The sequence below is a fragment of the Limulus polyphemus genome, unplaced genomic scaffold (assembly GCF_000517525.1).
Source record: "Limulus polyphemus unplaced genomic scaffold, Limulus_polyphemus-2.1.2 Scaffold320, whole genome shotgun sequence".
NCBI classification, from domain to species: domain Eukaryota; kingdom Metazoa; phylum Arthropoda; class Merostomata; order Xiphosura; family Limulidae; genus Limulus; species Limulus polyphemus.
In genome coordinates, this window is record NW_013665930.1 from 29,419 (window position 1) to 43,236 (window position 13,818).

Consider the following 13,818-nt stretch of genomic DNA (forward strand, 5'->3'; position numbering starts at 1 on the left):
ATATCTTAATTTCAAAAGAAAATATTTAAGTATATTTTCAATCTGCACTCTGAATAAGATCTTTTTTTTCTCATCTCTTAAAAGGGATACAGATTATTCAACCAATTAGAAACACATACTATAGACATTAATAAGCTAAAATATAAAAATTCAACCTGTTTTTGCATAACTGAGATATCACTATGTTTGTTCAGCCTACACTGACATGCTCCCTCCCATGTCCTCTGCCTCTTAAAAAATGTATATAATTTTTTCCAGCATTGCTGCTGGTCATGTTTATAACCAGTAGGAAGACCATATTCTATACTACATAAATCAGATTGTTCTAGTTTGGCCAGTAAATCATGGAAGAGCTTATGTGTTCAGACTAAAGAGCAGTAATAGGATTTTTTTTAACTTATCTATAGGTTAGTTAGAAAGCTAGATTAATTGTACTTTTTAGACATTCTATTTTTGTGTTCTAAAAATGGATATTTGAAAGCTACTTGAATTATTTTTAGACATCCAACATAGTGAGAGAAAAGGACAATAAGGGACATGTTGGTTTATTTAGGCCATCCCATTCATTATATTAAATAGATATATAACAAATAAATATATATAACAGTCAAACTAGCCCTTATTATTCATATATTTATCATGCCACTCCTTAAACTCATTTACATTCACTGCATCCACCAGATCTAAAGGCAACCCATTTCAAAGGACAGACACCCTGCTAGAAAAATTAAATTTAAGGTGACTCCTACCATACCAGAATTTATATTCATGTCCCTTGTCCTACATTCTCACTATTAAGTATGAAATATGATGTATTGAAATTATGAATTCCCTGAACAATCTTAAACATCTCAATCATATCACAGTAAATTGTGACCAAAACAGTGAGATTATAATCGCTTTAGACTTGTATTCAATAGAGACAACCTAAAATTCTATTTTCCCTACCACTACCAACAGGATACTGTATGCACGGATCAACCAGAACTCCAAGATCTTTTTCTTTCATAACACTGTTAAGGTTATTCCAATCAATATTATACATGTCATTTAAGTTATGATAACCTGCATAATTCCCTTGAATTTATTATAATTAAAATCCATCTACCATTTATTTGACCAACTTGCCAAATAATCTAAATCTTTTTGTAAAACAACAGCATTCTCTTCATAGCCAGCACCATCAAAGACCTTAATATCATCAGTAAGTGTAAATAGTTTATTAGGCATTCCTTTTAACGAGGTCATTGATATAAATCAGAAAGACAAAATTTCTAACACTGAGCCTTAAGGTATTCCACTTGTGACATTAATGACCTCCCTTGAAAATAGGAGTAACATTAGTGAACTTCCAATCTTCTGGCACCTGCCCGCTATTGCAACAAAAAATAGTAGTAAGTGGCTCACATATCCACTCCTCAATCTCTTTCACAATACTTGGAGTCTTATCATTCTTTAAACTTCCCAATATTTTCTTAATAAGCTCAGTGTTAGTATGGTAAGTATGATCAATCTCATTTCCATCTAATGAGTGTTCAGGATGAGGAATATTGCTTAAGTCTTCATTAGTAAAAATTGAAAGAAAAGTAGAATTTAATAACCCAGCTATCTCATAATCATTAGATATGAGCTTTCCTTATCATCACACAAAGGCCCTACTCCCACTCTAACATTTTATTTTTAATTTTTACATTTTTAACCAACCTTTTTTCTTTCATATACCTTTTCAATTTCCTGTTTGGCCCACTCTCTTCATCTTTCGTAAGCCTCATAGTCTCCCATCATAGCAGCCTATTTGAGCTTCTTAGACTTATGTTTTACTTTAATTTTACATTTTGTACTCTATATGAATTAATGTTTAGTTTTTTTCTTTACAGACACCCTTTTCTTTTCTATAAGTAACTTGTCTATCTTGAATATTTAAAAATTATTTGTAAAAATTTTTCCACATTAGATCAGTATCTCCACTTTATTCAGTTGCATAAATCATAACAGATAGTTTTTTGTTTTACCTTTAAAATTTCCTTTTTTGAAATTTATAATCAAACTCTCATTATTTGTAATCTCCATGTGTTGTGAATCAAACACAATTGAGCAGTGATCACTTACACCCAGATGTTTCTCAGTCTTCACCCTCGCAAACACTTGTATATTAGAAGTTAACAATGAATCTAAAATAGCATTCCTCCAAGTACATTTGTGACCTGTTGGTAAAGAAAACCACCCTGAGTGGTTTCTAAAAACTTGTTTTCCCTCATGGTTTGACTCTTACCATTCCTCAATCTGTATGTCCAAAATTAAAATGCATCATAATTATGACCTCGTTAACAGCTGAATTCCTATTTTCACTGTGGAGTTTCTAAATTTCACAAGTTTTATCTGGCGGTCAGTAACAAGTTCCAGCTAAAAGCCTTCTTTCCCTTTATCTTCTAACAGAATCCCAAATAGATTCAACCTCCTTGCTATTGGCTTTGATATCCTCAACTTTAACGAGATGTTACATTTTACATATAAAGCCATTCCTTGCTCTGTTTTTAGTACTCTACCTGTATTAAATATGCTATAACCATGTATTTCAAGAAAATTTCTGCACTCAAAGTTTTCTATGCTTAACCAAGTTTCAGTTATTCTTACTACATCAAAATCCTCTGTTTCAACTAGTGCTCTAATGTAATCTGTTTTATCTTTTATACTTCTAGCATTACAGTAGTAACAGTTTAGGTTGTCCTTAAAACTAATTATATACTTTGCTCCTACACTGCACTTTTTTTCTATATATTATTTTTTCTTGCATTTAGTATATCCTGGCCCTCACCATTGTCTAATCCTAGTTTAAAGCTGCTCTTACAGCTGAGTTAATAGCCCTTGCAAACAAGCCAGCCCCATCTCTATTTAATAAACAGGCATAGTCAAAACAGTATTGTTTTTTTCTAATATGGTCATATTTGTTATGTTACTGTAACCTAGAGACTAGTATATATATTTAAAGCAAATATTTTGTAAAGTTTCATTCTTGGTGTTTGAAGGATTAATTTAGCATATTTCTTCCTTCAGATGTAGGCATCTGTTGGCACATAATTATTGTATGTACTATCATATCGTTAACTACTTATTACATTACACACAAAATCTTCTTATCTAAACTTAAACTGCAATGTGTGATTTCACTCAACACTCACAATATGGGCTGGACAAGGTTGTTTTGTTGATTGGTTTGTGATGTACAGTTATATAAATTATTGTAAACCTGTTACACCAACAGTTTCTGAGCTGCAGTATATAAAGGAAGGAGTTTTTCATTAGTTGTTTTTTTTTTAGTATCGCTTATACAGACTATCATACAGGTTGTAGACTACAGATGTGAATGTCATTTGTCCAATGTTCATGAATTATCATTGTAAGTTGTTTTTATGTTAATGAACAATTCTCAGGGTTACTTGATTTGTCTTTTTTTAAGTTGTTTGAGGCTACTGTAGATTATCTTATTCAACCAGGAAATAAGTATGTAACAATATGTTAATATATGTAATATGTGCCAACAGAAGTCTGCATTTAAACATATGTTGTTTGAACTGTAATGCATTTGATATTAATTAAAAAATTAAGAGTATGCAGATCCAGAATTTGAAATAGTGATTTTGATTTTTTGGGCCAAAAGAGTTTATAGACATTGGTGGTTAACTACTTATTTACTACCTTGTACATGTAGCAAACAACAAAGGATTGCTTGGTCCTTCAAGGCTGTCTATGCACACCTACAAAAACTAAAACCCATCTATTACTTTTCTGGAAACATTTTTCCTTTTAACCTCATATAATGTGCTAGTCTTCACTACTGCCAAAACAAACTAATTTCACAACTTATTGACACTGTTAGAAAGAAAAACTCTTAACTGATGCCTAGCCTGTAATTTCATGCTTTTATCTTCAGAATATGGCACAAAAATCAGAGGCCTTTATCCTATTGATCAACTGTATAATTTTGTAAATTTCAATTAGATCACCTCTTACCCTTTTTTTTCAAGAGAAGATAAGTTAACCCTTCCACCTCTGGAATCATCCTAATAGCCCTCTTCTGAATCCTTTTCCAGTAAGTCAATATTCTTAAAAAAGGAAATAAAACACATTATTCCAAGTGAAGTCCAACTAGTAATATTTATATAAAGAGAATTACCTGTTTTGATTTGTAATCAATACATCTAAATATACCCTAAAATTCTTTTGGCTTTACAACTATCAATAGAGAACTGTTTTGATAGTCTGAGTGTCTTATCCACTGCTATGCCAAGATCCTTTTCTTCACTGAAAACATTGAGTGGGTTACCTTCTATATCCATGATCCATATATAATGATAACCAAGTGCATTACCTTGCACTTACCGTAACTAAAAATTGTATGCTATATATATTTGTATAGTTACACCTTAACCTTGACATAATGAGCTTCAATACAATGTGATATTGAATATAATGTGGTTAGTGTTTGGACCCCATTTTAAAAAATGAAGAAGCATAAACAGCAGCAGTTTCTTGCTTTGTCTATAACCAAAGACCGTTAAAAAAAACAAAAAAACATGCTTCTGCTAATCAAATGATTAATTTTAAATACTTTAGTAGCTCAGTCAAATATCAGTATAAAATTAGCATAATTCTTTTCATAACAATCGCTCAAAGTCAATTCAGTCTTTTTAAGCCTAATTAGCCTTTGACGGATCATTTTGCTGGCCCATTCTTGTAATTATCCACAGCTCAAATCAAAGAGCAGTCATCTTTTTGAGAGACAAAACCCCTTGGCTGTTTTCCAACCCCTATGCATTGCAACTGCACTGTGTAATGCTCGATATTGCCATGCACAAAGGTAAAATCTGTATAAAAGCCCATGAACAATCACTGCCCACCATTTCTGCAAACTGTAAGACTGTACTTTCTGAGTTGTAGTCCCCACCCCCTTTACTGCAATAGAGCCACATCATTTCCAAGACACCAAAGAAAAACATGGGAACTGAAAGATTAAATTGATGCATTGGATAAAACAAAACTGGAGGGAGCTGTGATTTTCTTAGTTAATCTTCTATGTTGCCCTGATCTAGAATTAATTTAGAGTCCTTCCCTCCTTACACACACACACACACACACACGTATGGATATTTCCATTATATGATTAATGATAAACATCAAACAAGGGTGTTACTTATCTCACTCATATTTACCCAAATTAATATGTATGATATTAGATGTTTTGTATAGATTACCAATGAACAATCAAAGTTCAGTTTTGGAACTAATCTTTTATGTTTTGTTTTAGAACTATATGATACATGACTCACCACAAAAACAGCTAAAACAATGGATAATTTTAGTAAACTGATGATGCAAAATACAGTTTAGTTGGCATGGTTTAAAGTGCATTTTAATTGTAATTTTTGATGTACATATATATATGATGAACACTTTTTTTTTTTTTTTATTGAGTGGCTATTTAGAATAAAGTGGGTTGTTATGCATGTGTAGTGGCTTTGCCAGTAAAGTAGAATTATAAAACTTTGTAGGCAAGTTTAGTTTTGAATTGTTATATTCACATACTGAATATTAACTAATTTCAAATTGTTAGTCTTATACACATTTTTGATACAATATTCATAATGGGCTGTCAAATATGCTAATGTTTTTCAACAAAAAATTGATATGTACTTTTTTAGTACTACTATAGTGTAATATTATCTTTTAATATTACATAATCTGCATTTGTTAATAAAAGTACCTATTTCTAGTTAATTTAAATATTAGTTCCCTTTTTTATTTCAAATTAATGGAATGTGGTTTTGTGATTGACATGCAATTTTTCTTTCAGTGATAAGACACTATGTTGTGGCCCTTGTGCATGTTCAATGATCAACTACATTCAACCTGCTCTCCCGTATATTTTTGAAAATGGTATTAAAGTTTTGTTTTTTGAAATTTCAAATGTATAAAGTAACTTATTGTCATATGTATGTGATATGCTTCTAGAAATTCTAAAATTCAGCTACATATTATTTAGAATATATCACAATGGAAGTTGCATGCTTTTATGTGATTTTTTTCAGTATTAATCAGCATAACATATTGATAAATACACTTAATTTATTACTTTTGATGGTAGGTCCATTTTGCACTTGTCCTGTGAGACCTGTAAGTACCATACATTTTATAAAATAAACATACAGTATGTACAGTGTATGATTTATCAACTTTGGTACATATTACATTCTATTTCTAAAAGTGAAAAAAAAAAGAGAAACTTGAACCAGTTTCATCTTTGTAATTTTCTGTAATTTAAGAAGCACTGATTCTCTGCATGTTGTATGTACATACAATGTATTTTCTTTTTGTGGTTTACACATATCCTGCATGGTAACTTTTATTATGTGGTTACAATATATATATATGAATGTATATCTGTCACTGTTAAATTTTATCATCTGTATATGTTTCTCACTAATCAAACATCTGTTTTTATACTATGTTCCTGTTACTCAACAGTAAATTTTTATAGTTGTGCTTGTTTATTATATATAAATTCATGGGAAGGCTGGGAATTTCAAACTAAACCTTTATTAATGCAGCTGGATATTATTAGCTAGACAGGTTATTGAATTGTACATCTTAAAATTTAATTTCTCTGTTCCAGGTGTAATTGTTTTTTTTTTGTTTTAATTTATTTATAGATAATATGAAATAATGGATAATATATAAAAATGACAAGTTTAACAAAGAGACACATTTTGGGGATTGTTTAAGTGTTGGGGATGTATGTCTGGATGTCTAATATAGTTTCTTATTAAAATATAAGATGAACTGCTCATCTATCTGTAATTTTTTTACTTCAATTTGTGAATTTAAATGGGGCAGAATCAGTATATATATTTACTGCAATTTCCAACCATATTGATTTATACTCTGAAACTGGTCCAATACTTGTACACTGCTAAGAAGGTAGCTTGTCCAAGCTTTTCACTAACATGTAGAAAAATAATATTGACCAAAGAGTGCAAGATATTTTTGTCAGAATGAGTCCTTTTTAAAGAGATTCTAACAGATAAAGGTCTTGCCTTTTTAAAGGGCTAAGGCTGTTTCTTGCTGACTTTATTTTTTGCTTCAATGTTTCTTTGTGATTCAGTGTTGTGTAAAAATTATTGGCTTCTTTTAAATGTACATTGTATATGTTTTTATAGAATGTACTTTAATTGAAAACAATGTTTTATTTTAAATATTAAGCTTACATGTATTTTTATATGAATTTAAAAAAATGCAAAGACAAGATGAAAGAAACAACTCGTGTTTTTTCAAAACTTAAAGTGTTTATTTTTAAAAATGCTTTAGTTTACTTTTGTAAAAGTTTTTCTCAAAACACAGAATAAATAAACAGTTTTTATCACTGTTGATTCAAATTGAAATGCACTACTTTTTTCATTTTGATATTTGGCTGATTTCATGCTTTTATGACAAAAAATAAAGGGTTGCAAATTTGTATTTTACTTGTGTGTGTGTGACATGTATATTATGTATGTGTGGGTATGTATATATTGTAGGTATGTCTGTAGTATTTGTGAAACTAGGATACACAGTAATGATTCATAATGAGGCTTTAACCAAGAGGCCGTGATTTTGAAAACAAAAGTTTCATTATTTAAAATCAGTTTATCATAAATATTGTGTATGTAATTGTTATTTATGTGTGGTGTATTATGTATAAGTAATAACTGTTTATAACATAGCTAAACTATTTCCTTCATTTCTTGTAATCTTGGTTCCAACTCGTACAGTGTGTAAACTAATCAATTTTACTGATACAAGTGGTTACTGATGTTATGAAACTAACAAAAGTATCTATTGTAATTGCTATTTGTGTTCAATAAACAATAGTGTGTGTGATTTATGTAATTTTTTTTTCACACTGTCTCCAGGTTCAAAGTATTTCACTAAAACTGTGTGGATCAAATATTTTTTTTTTATCCATCACTCAATCTGGTGTAATTACAGAAATAACTTAGAAGTGTGCCATCTGATAAGGAATCAGAAACATTGTTATTTCACAGTGGTAAAATAACAAATATTAGTGTAGTATTTCATTCAGTGTACTATATAATGTTCTCCTTAGGCATGCTGTATTTTATCAAAGGAAGTAAAAATTTGTCAGAAAGGTACTTTCAAAAACAGATTGATACCTTGTTTTCATTTTTTAATGGTAAGTTGTGACATTATAATGTGGCGATACTTAGAGATTGTTTTGAACATACCTGTTAAAATATTATGTTTTGCCTTATCTATTTATGTACACTGGCTTTGTGAAAATTTTTTTCCTAAAGATATGTCCAAGTGATTTTTACTGTCCATTAAAGGGAACATAAGGGTGAAAGATAGCTATACCCAAAACACAGCAACATTTTCTTACAAAATTTCACATGAACAACTTTTTCTAAAAAATATACAGGAAACAAGTGTGTATGTGATAAACTATTTAGAATAGAGTAAAAGAAAAATCTTGTATGATTTCTTGACTTAATGTTAAAGAAGCTCAAAAGGAAAGGTGGACAGCCCTATGTTATCGAGTATGCATATTTTTTGGGAATGATAATCTAATAAACCATTTAATTTTTGGTATATTGAATTTTGTATTGTAGCATATATTAATATGAAAACCTTTAAACTGTGTCATAAAGTTAGTTATAATTTTGGCTATCACAGCTATATTTGGGATTTTTCATCATTAAGTTTATCATAATTCTTTTTTTTCCCTCTTCAACCTTAAAGTCAGATGTTTTAAATAATGATGGAAGTATATACTAATATAAATACTTTGTAGTAGTATTTACTTATTCATCATTATATAAAACATCTGACTTTAAGTATTAATTCCTTTCACTTACAATGCCAAATTGCCACATACTCTTGAGTTTTATGAAGCATGTATTTTTCTTTTCTGTGAAATGTAAATTGAACAGGATTTTTCTTGTAATACATTGACTGTATTCAATAGAAGCTTAGCTTACATTTTTGTTTCTGTTTGCCACGTCAGAGATTGGAGAGTTTGTATTGTATCATTTGTGTATTAACCTGGATTTGTTGTACAAAATGTAAAATTTGTATGTAGGAAAACCATTAAATTATATCTAAAAGATATTTTAGTGTTATATTGGGATCATCTATACATCTGTGTATGTGTTCATAAATAACTAATGTACACATAATATGTACAATAATGTATTTTGAAATATTACATATTTGTTAAAAATATATTCCATGTTTATGGAGGAGCATTTCCAATATGGTACTTCCCTTCGCTCACGAGATTAGCTATTGCTGCCATCTATATGTCAGCTATTTCTATATGCATGCCACAAGCCTTCTGCTCCCCCATTTTGGAATCAAGTGATTCCAACGTCTCTCATGTAAATCATCATGCGTCACCTCTCTGTCAATAGGAATATAGTATACTTGCATGACGCGTGTGACTCCCTCTATGTGACTCTAACAAACTATCACTTCTTGTTTGGCAGCGCTTGTGTTCAGACGTGTTTCTTTTTTTGATTTGATTTCAACAGTTTGAGATAACAGTTTCTTTTTGAAGGGGTTATACTTCATAACCTACCTAGTTTTCTTTCAAAGTACCTTAATTCTAACTCATTACAGTCACCTTTTTTTTATACATTTGCCTTTCTGTTGACTCTTGAAGAAAAACATGAATTCTGAAGTCAATGTCATTTTTTTTGGACTTTGTCTCTCAGGTATGTGATGTTTTATTCCTCGCCCATATTTCTTATGACCAATGTCCTTCCTTACTGCATGAACATTCTTTCCAACCCTATTTGTTTTTCCCCCCTCCCCTGACATTTGGGTCTATACTGAACAATTTGCTTCCCAATTAAATGACATCGTTAGCTTGCCTCATCCTCCACAGGCTTCGGATCAGTCTGCCCTCGCTTCTCATCGTACAGACTGTCCTCATCTTGACCAGCAACTTTTGGGTTCTGTTTTACCCATTTGGAGGATGGACCTCAAATCTCCTATCAGTTTAACCCATGCCCAATTTTCCCACTTACGTCTTACCCTCACGACTCTTTTTCAGTATCTTTCCACTATTCATCTCCTATCTGAAACTTTTCACAAAAATCCTGAGGGTTTTTCTGGGGACATCCTCTCACTCCTTACCTCCACCTTGGCTCATTTGTCGTCTTTGGCTCTGGCTTTACGTTCCTGGTTTCTCTGTTGTTGGGACCTTCTGGGCTGGGATGCTGTCTTATCGAGGGCCCATTTACCTACATCTTATCTATGGGACTTGTGTATGGTCCTGTTTTTACAGCATTTTGTTTTTGATACGATCTTAGAGTCTTTAGAATCTCGGGTGGCATCAATCCAACAACAGTCTACCCTCTCCTATCTGGTAGTCCGTTTGTTTCAGTCAGAGCCAAGTGTGGCACCTGTTGCAGTTTCCTGTCCTTCTCGTTCACAACCTTACCTGTCCCCCCTTCTTGAGGTACCACAGCTCGTCATTTTCGTTGATGATGCACATCATGTTGTCAACAGTGGGAGCTCGGCTTGCAGCCTTTCTCCATCAATGGCAACCTTTTGTCAATGATGTTTGGTTCTTCAAGTTTTGTCAAAAGGATTTGAGATCCCATTTCTTGCAATGCCTTCCCCTGTCTCCTATACCCGCTTCCTTCCCTCCAGCTAGTGATCCCATTGTTTGTTAGTGTCTGTCAGAGGTGGTTCAGGACTTCCTCACTCAACAGGCTATAGAACCTGTTCCCCATCATTCACCAGGGTTTTACCCCTGAATATTTGTTGTTCCCAAGAAAATTGGGGACTGGATCTTGTTATTGATTTGTACCTCCTCAATCGCTTCGTTCACCTTCCCCATGTCACCATAGAGTCGTATCTCACTCTCCAGGGGGCATTTTCTCAAGGTTTATGGATGACCAAGATGGATGTCGTCATGTTTACCTGCATATTCCAGTCTCAGCACAGTATCGTCCATATCTTCGGCTTGTTCAGCACGGGGTGGTGTACCAGTTTCACGTCCTACCCTTTAGGCATGCTTTCGGCATCTTCTGTTGGGTGGTCAGGGCTTTTGCTCTTCATCTTCATGTCCTGGGGCTGTGTTTCCACTATTATATGGTTGACTGGCTTCTTCTGGCTCATTCTGAACTGGAGTCGGCCAGTCATACTCGTCAGCTCCTTCAAGTGGCTGTTCAGGTGGGCTGGTTAATCAAATTGGAAAATTCCCCTTTGCCCTACCCAATACCTTGTTGATTTGGGTGTCTTTTTCAACACCTACCTCAGTCGGGCCCAACCTTTTCCTCTCTGACTCCATTCTATGGAACTGTTACTTCACCATGCCCTGTCTTTTCCCTCACTTACTGCACATGAGGTTCTATTGCTTTTGGGAATGTTGTCTTCCATGACACTGCTGGTCCCCCTAGGTTGTGCACATATGTGTTTTCTAAAGTGGACTCTGCACAATCAGTGGAACCTTGCTCAGGATCTCTTCGCTGCTCCTATTACACTTCCTCCTTCCCTAGTGAAACATTTGGTTTTATGTATTTGACAAGACTCATATATTAGCAGCCATCCAACTTCCTCCTCCTTGTCCAGATTTGCATCTGTTTATGGACACATCCCCTCAGGGCTGGGGTGCATGGGTCGATCACCAGGAGGCTTCGAGTCATTGGTCTGTCAACGAGCAGTCCCTACATATCAACATTTTTAACCTTCTAGCCATCTGTTAGGCTTTGGATCACTTCCTACCACTCACTCGACATTGTCTGGTGATAATTCATTCTGACAATTCACCAAGGTAGCACCCAGTCTAGATCCCTCTGTTTTCATAAATCCACATGCACCACATTTGTTTATTCGCATATTATGTTCTGGGTGCTTTCAGTCTCGTGGCAGATTGTATTTCCCACCCAGATAAGATTTATCAGATAGAGTGGTCTCTCGATCCTCTTGTTTTCCAATGGCTTTGCAGTCATTCAGGTTTTCCTTACATCAATACATTTGCCACTGCCCTAAATCATGAATTACTCATGTTTTGGTTCCCGGTGCCTCATCCTCAGACATTGGCTTTCGATGCCTTCAGTCAAGATTGGTCCCACAAATTCATATATGCTTATCCTCCTATCCGATTGTTTCATTGGGTAGTTTTCCTAATCCATACCACTCCATGCCGGGCACTTCTGATAGCTCTGTATTGGCTGGCTCAATCGTGTTTTCCTTGTTTACACTCCAGTTATTCCCTCATTACCCACCCTTCTTCGTCAACCCCAGTTACCAGTTTTACATCCCACAGTTCATATTCTCCTCCTGGATTTTGTCCAGTCCTTAGCAAGGAGATTGGGTTTCTATCATCGCATAGCTTTCCATTTGGCTCGGTCCATATGTTCTTATTCCATGGAAGTATATCAATGGAAGTGGAAAGTCTTTTACATGTGGTCACATGCTCAGAGAATTCCAGCTGCTTGACCTACTGTGGCTGGTGTCTCCAAGTTTCTGACGTAGCTTTTCGAATTGGGGTCTTTGGTCTCTTTGTTTTTGTGTTATGGGGCAGCCTTGTCCCATACTTTCAACTTTCCTGTTACCGTAAAGTCTTTGAATCCACTGTCCTTACAATATTAATCTGTTCCTTCCGGAATCGTTGTCCTCCCTGACAACCTACTCTGCCAGACTGGGATGTTAATATGGTCCTCCATTCCCTTACTTTACCTCCATTAAAACCTCTTTCCTTGTGTTCTATGTTTCACCTTTCCCTTAAGGCAAATTTCCTTCTCCTCTTGGTCTGTGTTTATTGATATTCCAACTTGTTTGCCATCGACATTACATGCACACTTTACCACCATACCTATCTTCTCCTTTATTCGGTTCATTCCTTCCTCCTGAAAACCTCAGCAACTCATGAGAGCAACTCCTCCTTTTCACCTATTTCCTTTCCCTCTATCTCTCATCTCTATCCTCATCCCAGTTCGGATAGACTTCTATTTCCAGTGCATGCCCTTCGTTGCTATATTGCCCGCACGACTTCCTTACGTGATTCCAATCTTTTTCATCTAGTGATCCATTCCCTTCTACCCTCACCAATTGGGTTTATTTGATTCAGTTGGCTTATTCCTCATTGTCCTCTTCCCACAGGAATTTGTTCAGAGTTACTTCTCATCAAATTTGACACCTCACCTTGTCCATCACTTCTCATCTTTGTCAACCATTGGAGGAAATCCTGCAAACACCCACCACATTCATCTCCCATTATTTACATCATATCGCGGTTTAAGCTTCCTTGCATTTTTGCCTTCCACATGTGGCTGTTCTTCAAGCTTCGGTGTAATTCTAAGACTGTGTAAGTCTATATTAATGCTTTCTTTCATTTCTGTGGCCCGTCTCTCATACCTTCATTACATGGATCCTCTCTGTGGTGAGTGGTGCTTGGCCAGATACTCTACTATTCCAAATCCATACTGTACAGCCATTTTGTCTCGCACTCTCCATTCCGTGCCTTTACAATGCTCAGTGTTGAGATGGAGTGTTTCACAAGATTGCTTGAAGATGAATAAGCTTGTGATGTTTGCTTCATGAACTTTCCCATTCTGGACTGTACCCCCCTTGAACTTCATGGGTAAAGCAGAAGGGGATAGCTGCCCATCCCATCCCTGCCATGCCTTGATTGAATAAATTGGGATGGTATGTTTTTCCAAATAGGATTTTGTGATCACCCATTGCACTGTCTCAGGTGATGACGTTCCTCCGGACTCTCCTATGCATTTTACCCCCCCCCCCCCCCTCTTG

General features: G+C 34.4%; 1 protein-coding gene across 12 annotated transcripts in view; it reads left to right on the forward strand.

The window, feature by feature from the left end:
- LOC106457347 (inositol hexakisphosphate and diphosphoinositol-pentakisphosphate kinase-like) overlaps positions 1–13,818 on the forward strand; it is a 211,293-nt gene that overhangs the window by 4,558 nt on the left and 192,917 nt on the right. For 3 of the 12 annotated variants that reach the window (XM_022383244.1, XM_022383243.1, XM_022383245.1), the window contains one exon: positions 5,852–5,934. The exons of 7 other annotated variants lie outside the window; for them this stretch is intronic. In XM_022383244.1, the coding sequence (XP_022238952.1) occupies positions 5,932–5,934 (3 nt within the window). In that variant the 5' untranslated portion in view covers positions 5,852–5,931. Of the gene's footprint in view, positions 1–5,851; positions 5,935–6,142; positions 6,172–13,818 lie in introns of all 12 variants that reach the window. 2 more of the 12 variants (XM_022383241.1, XM_022383234.1) reach the window with 1 other exon arrangement.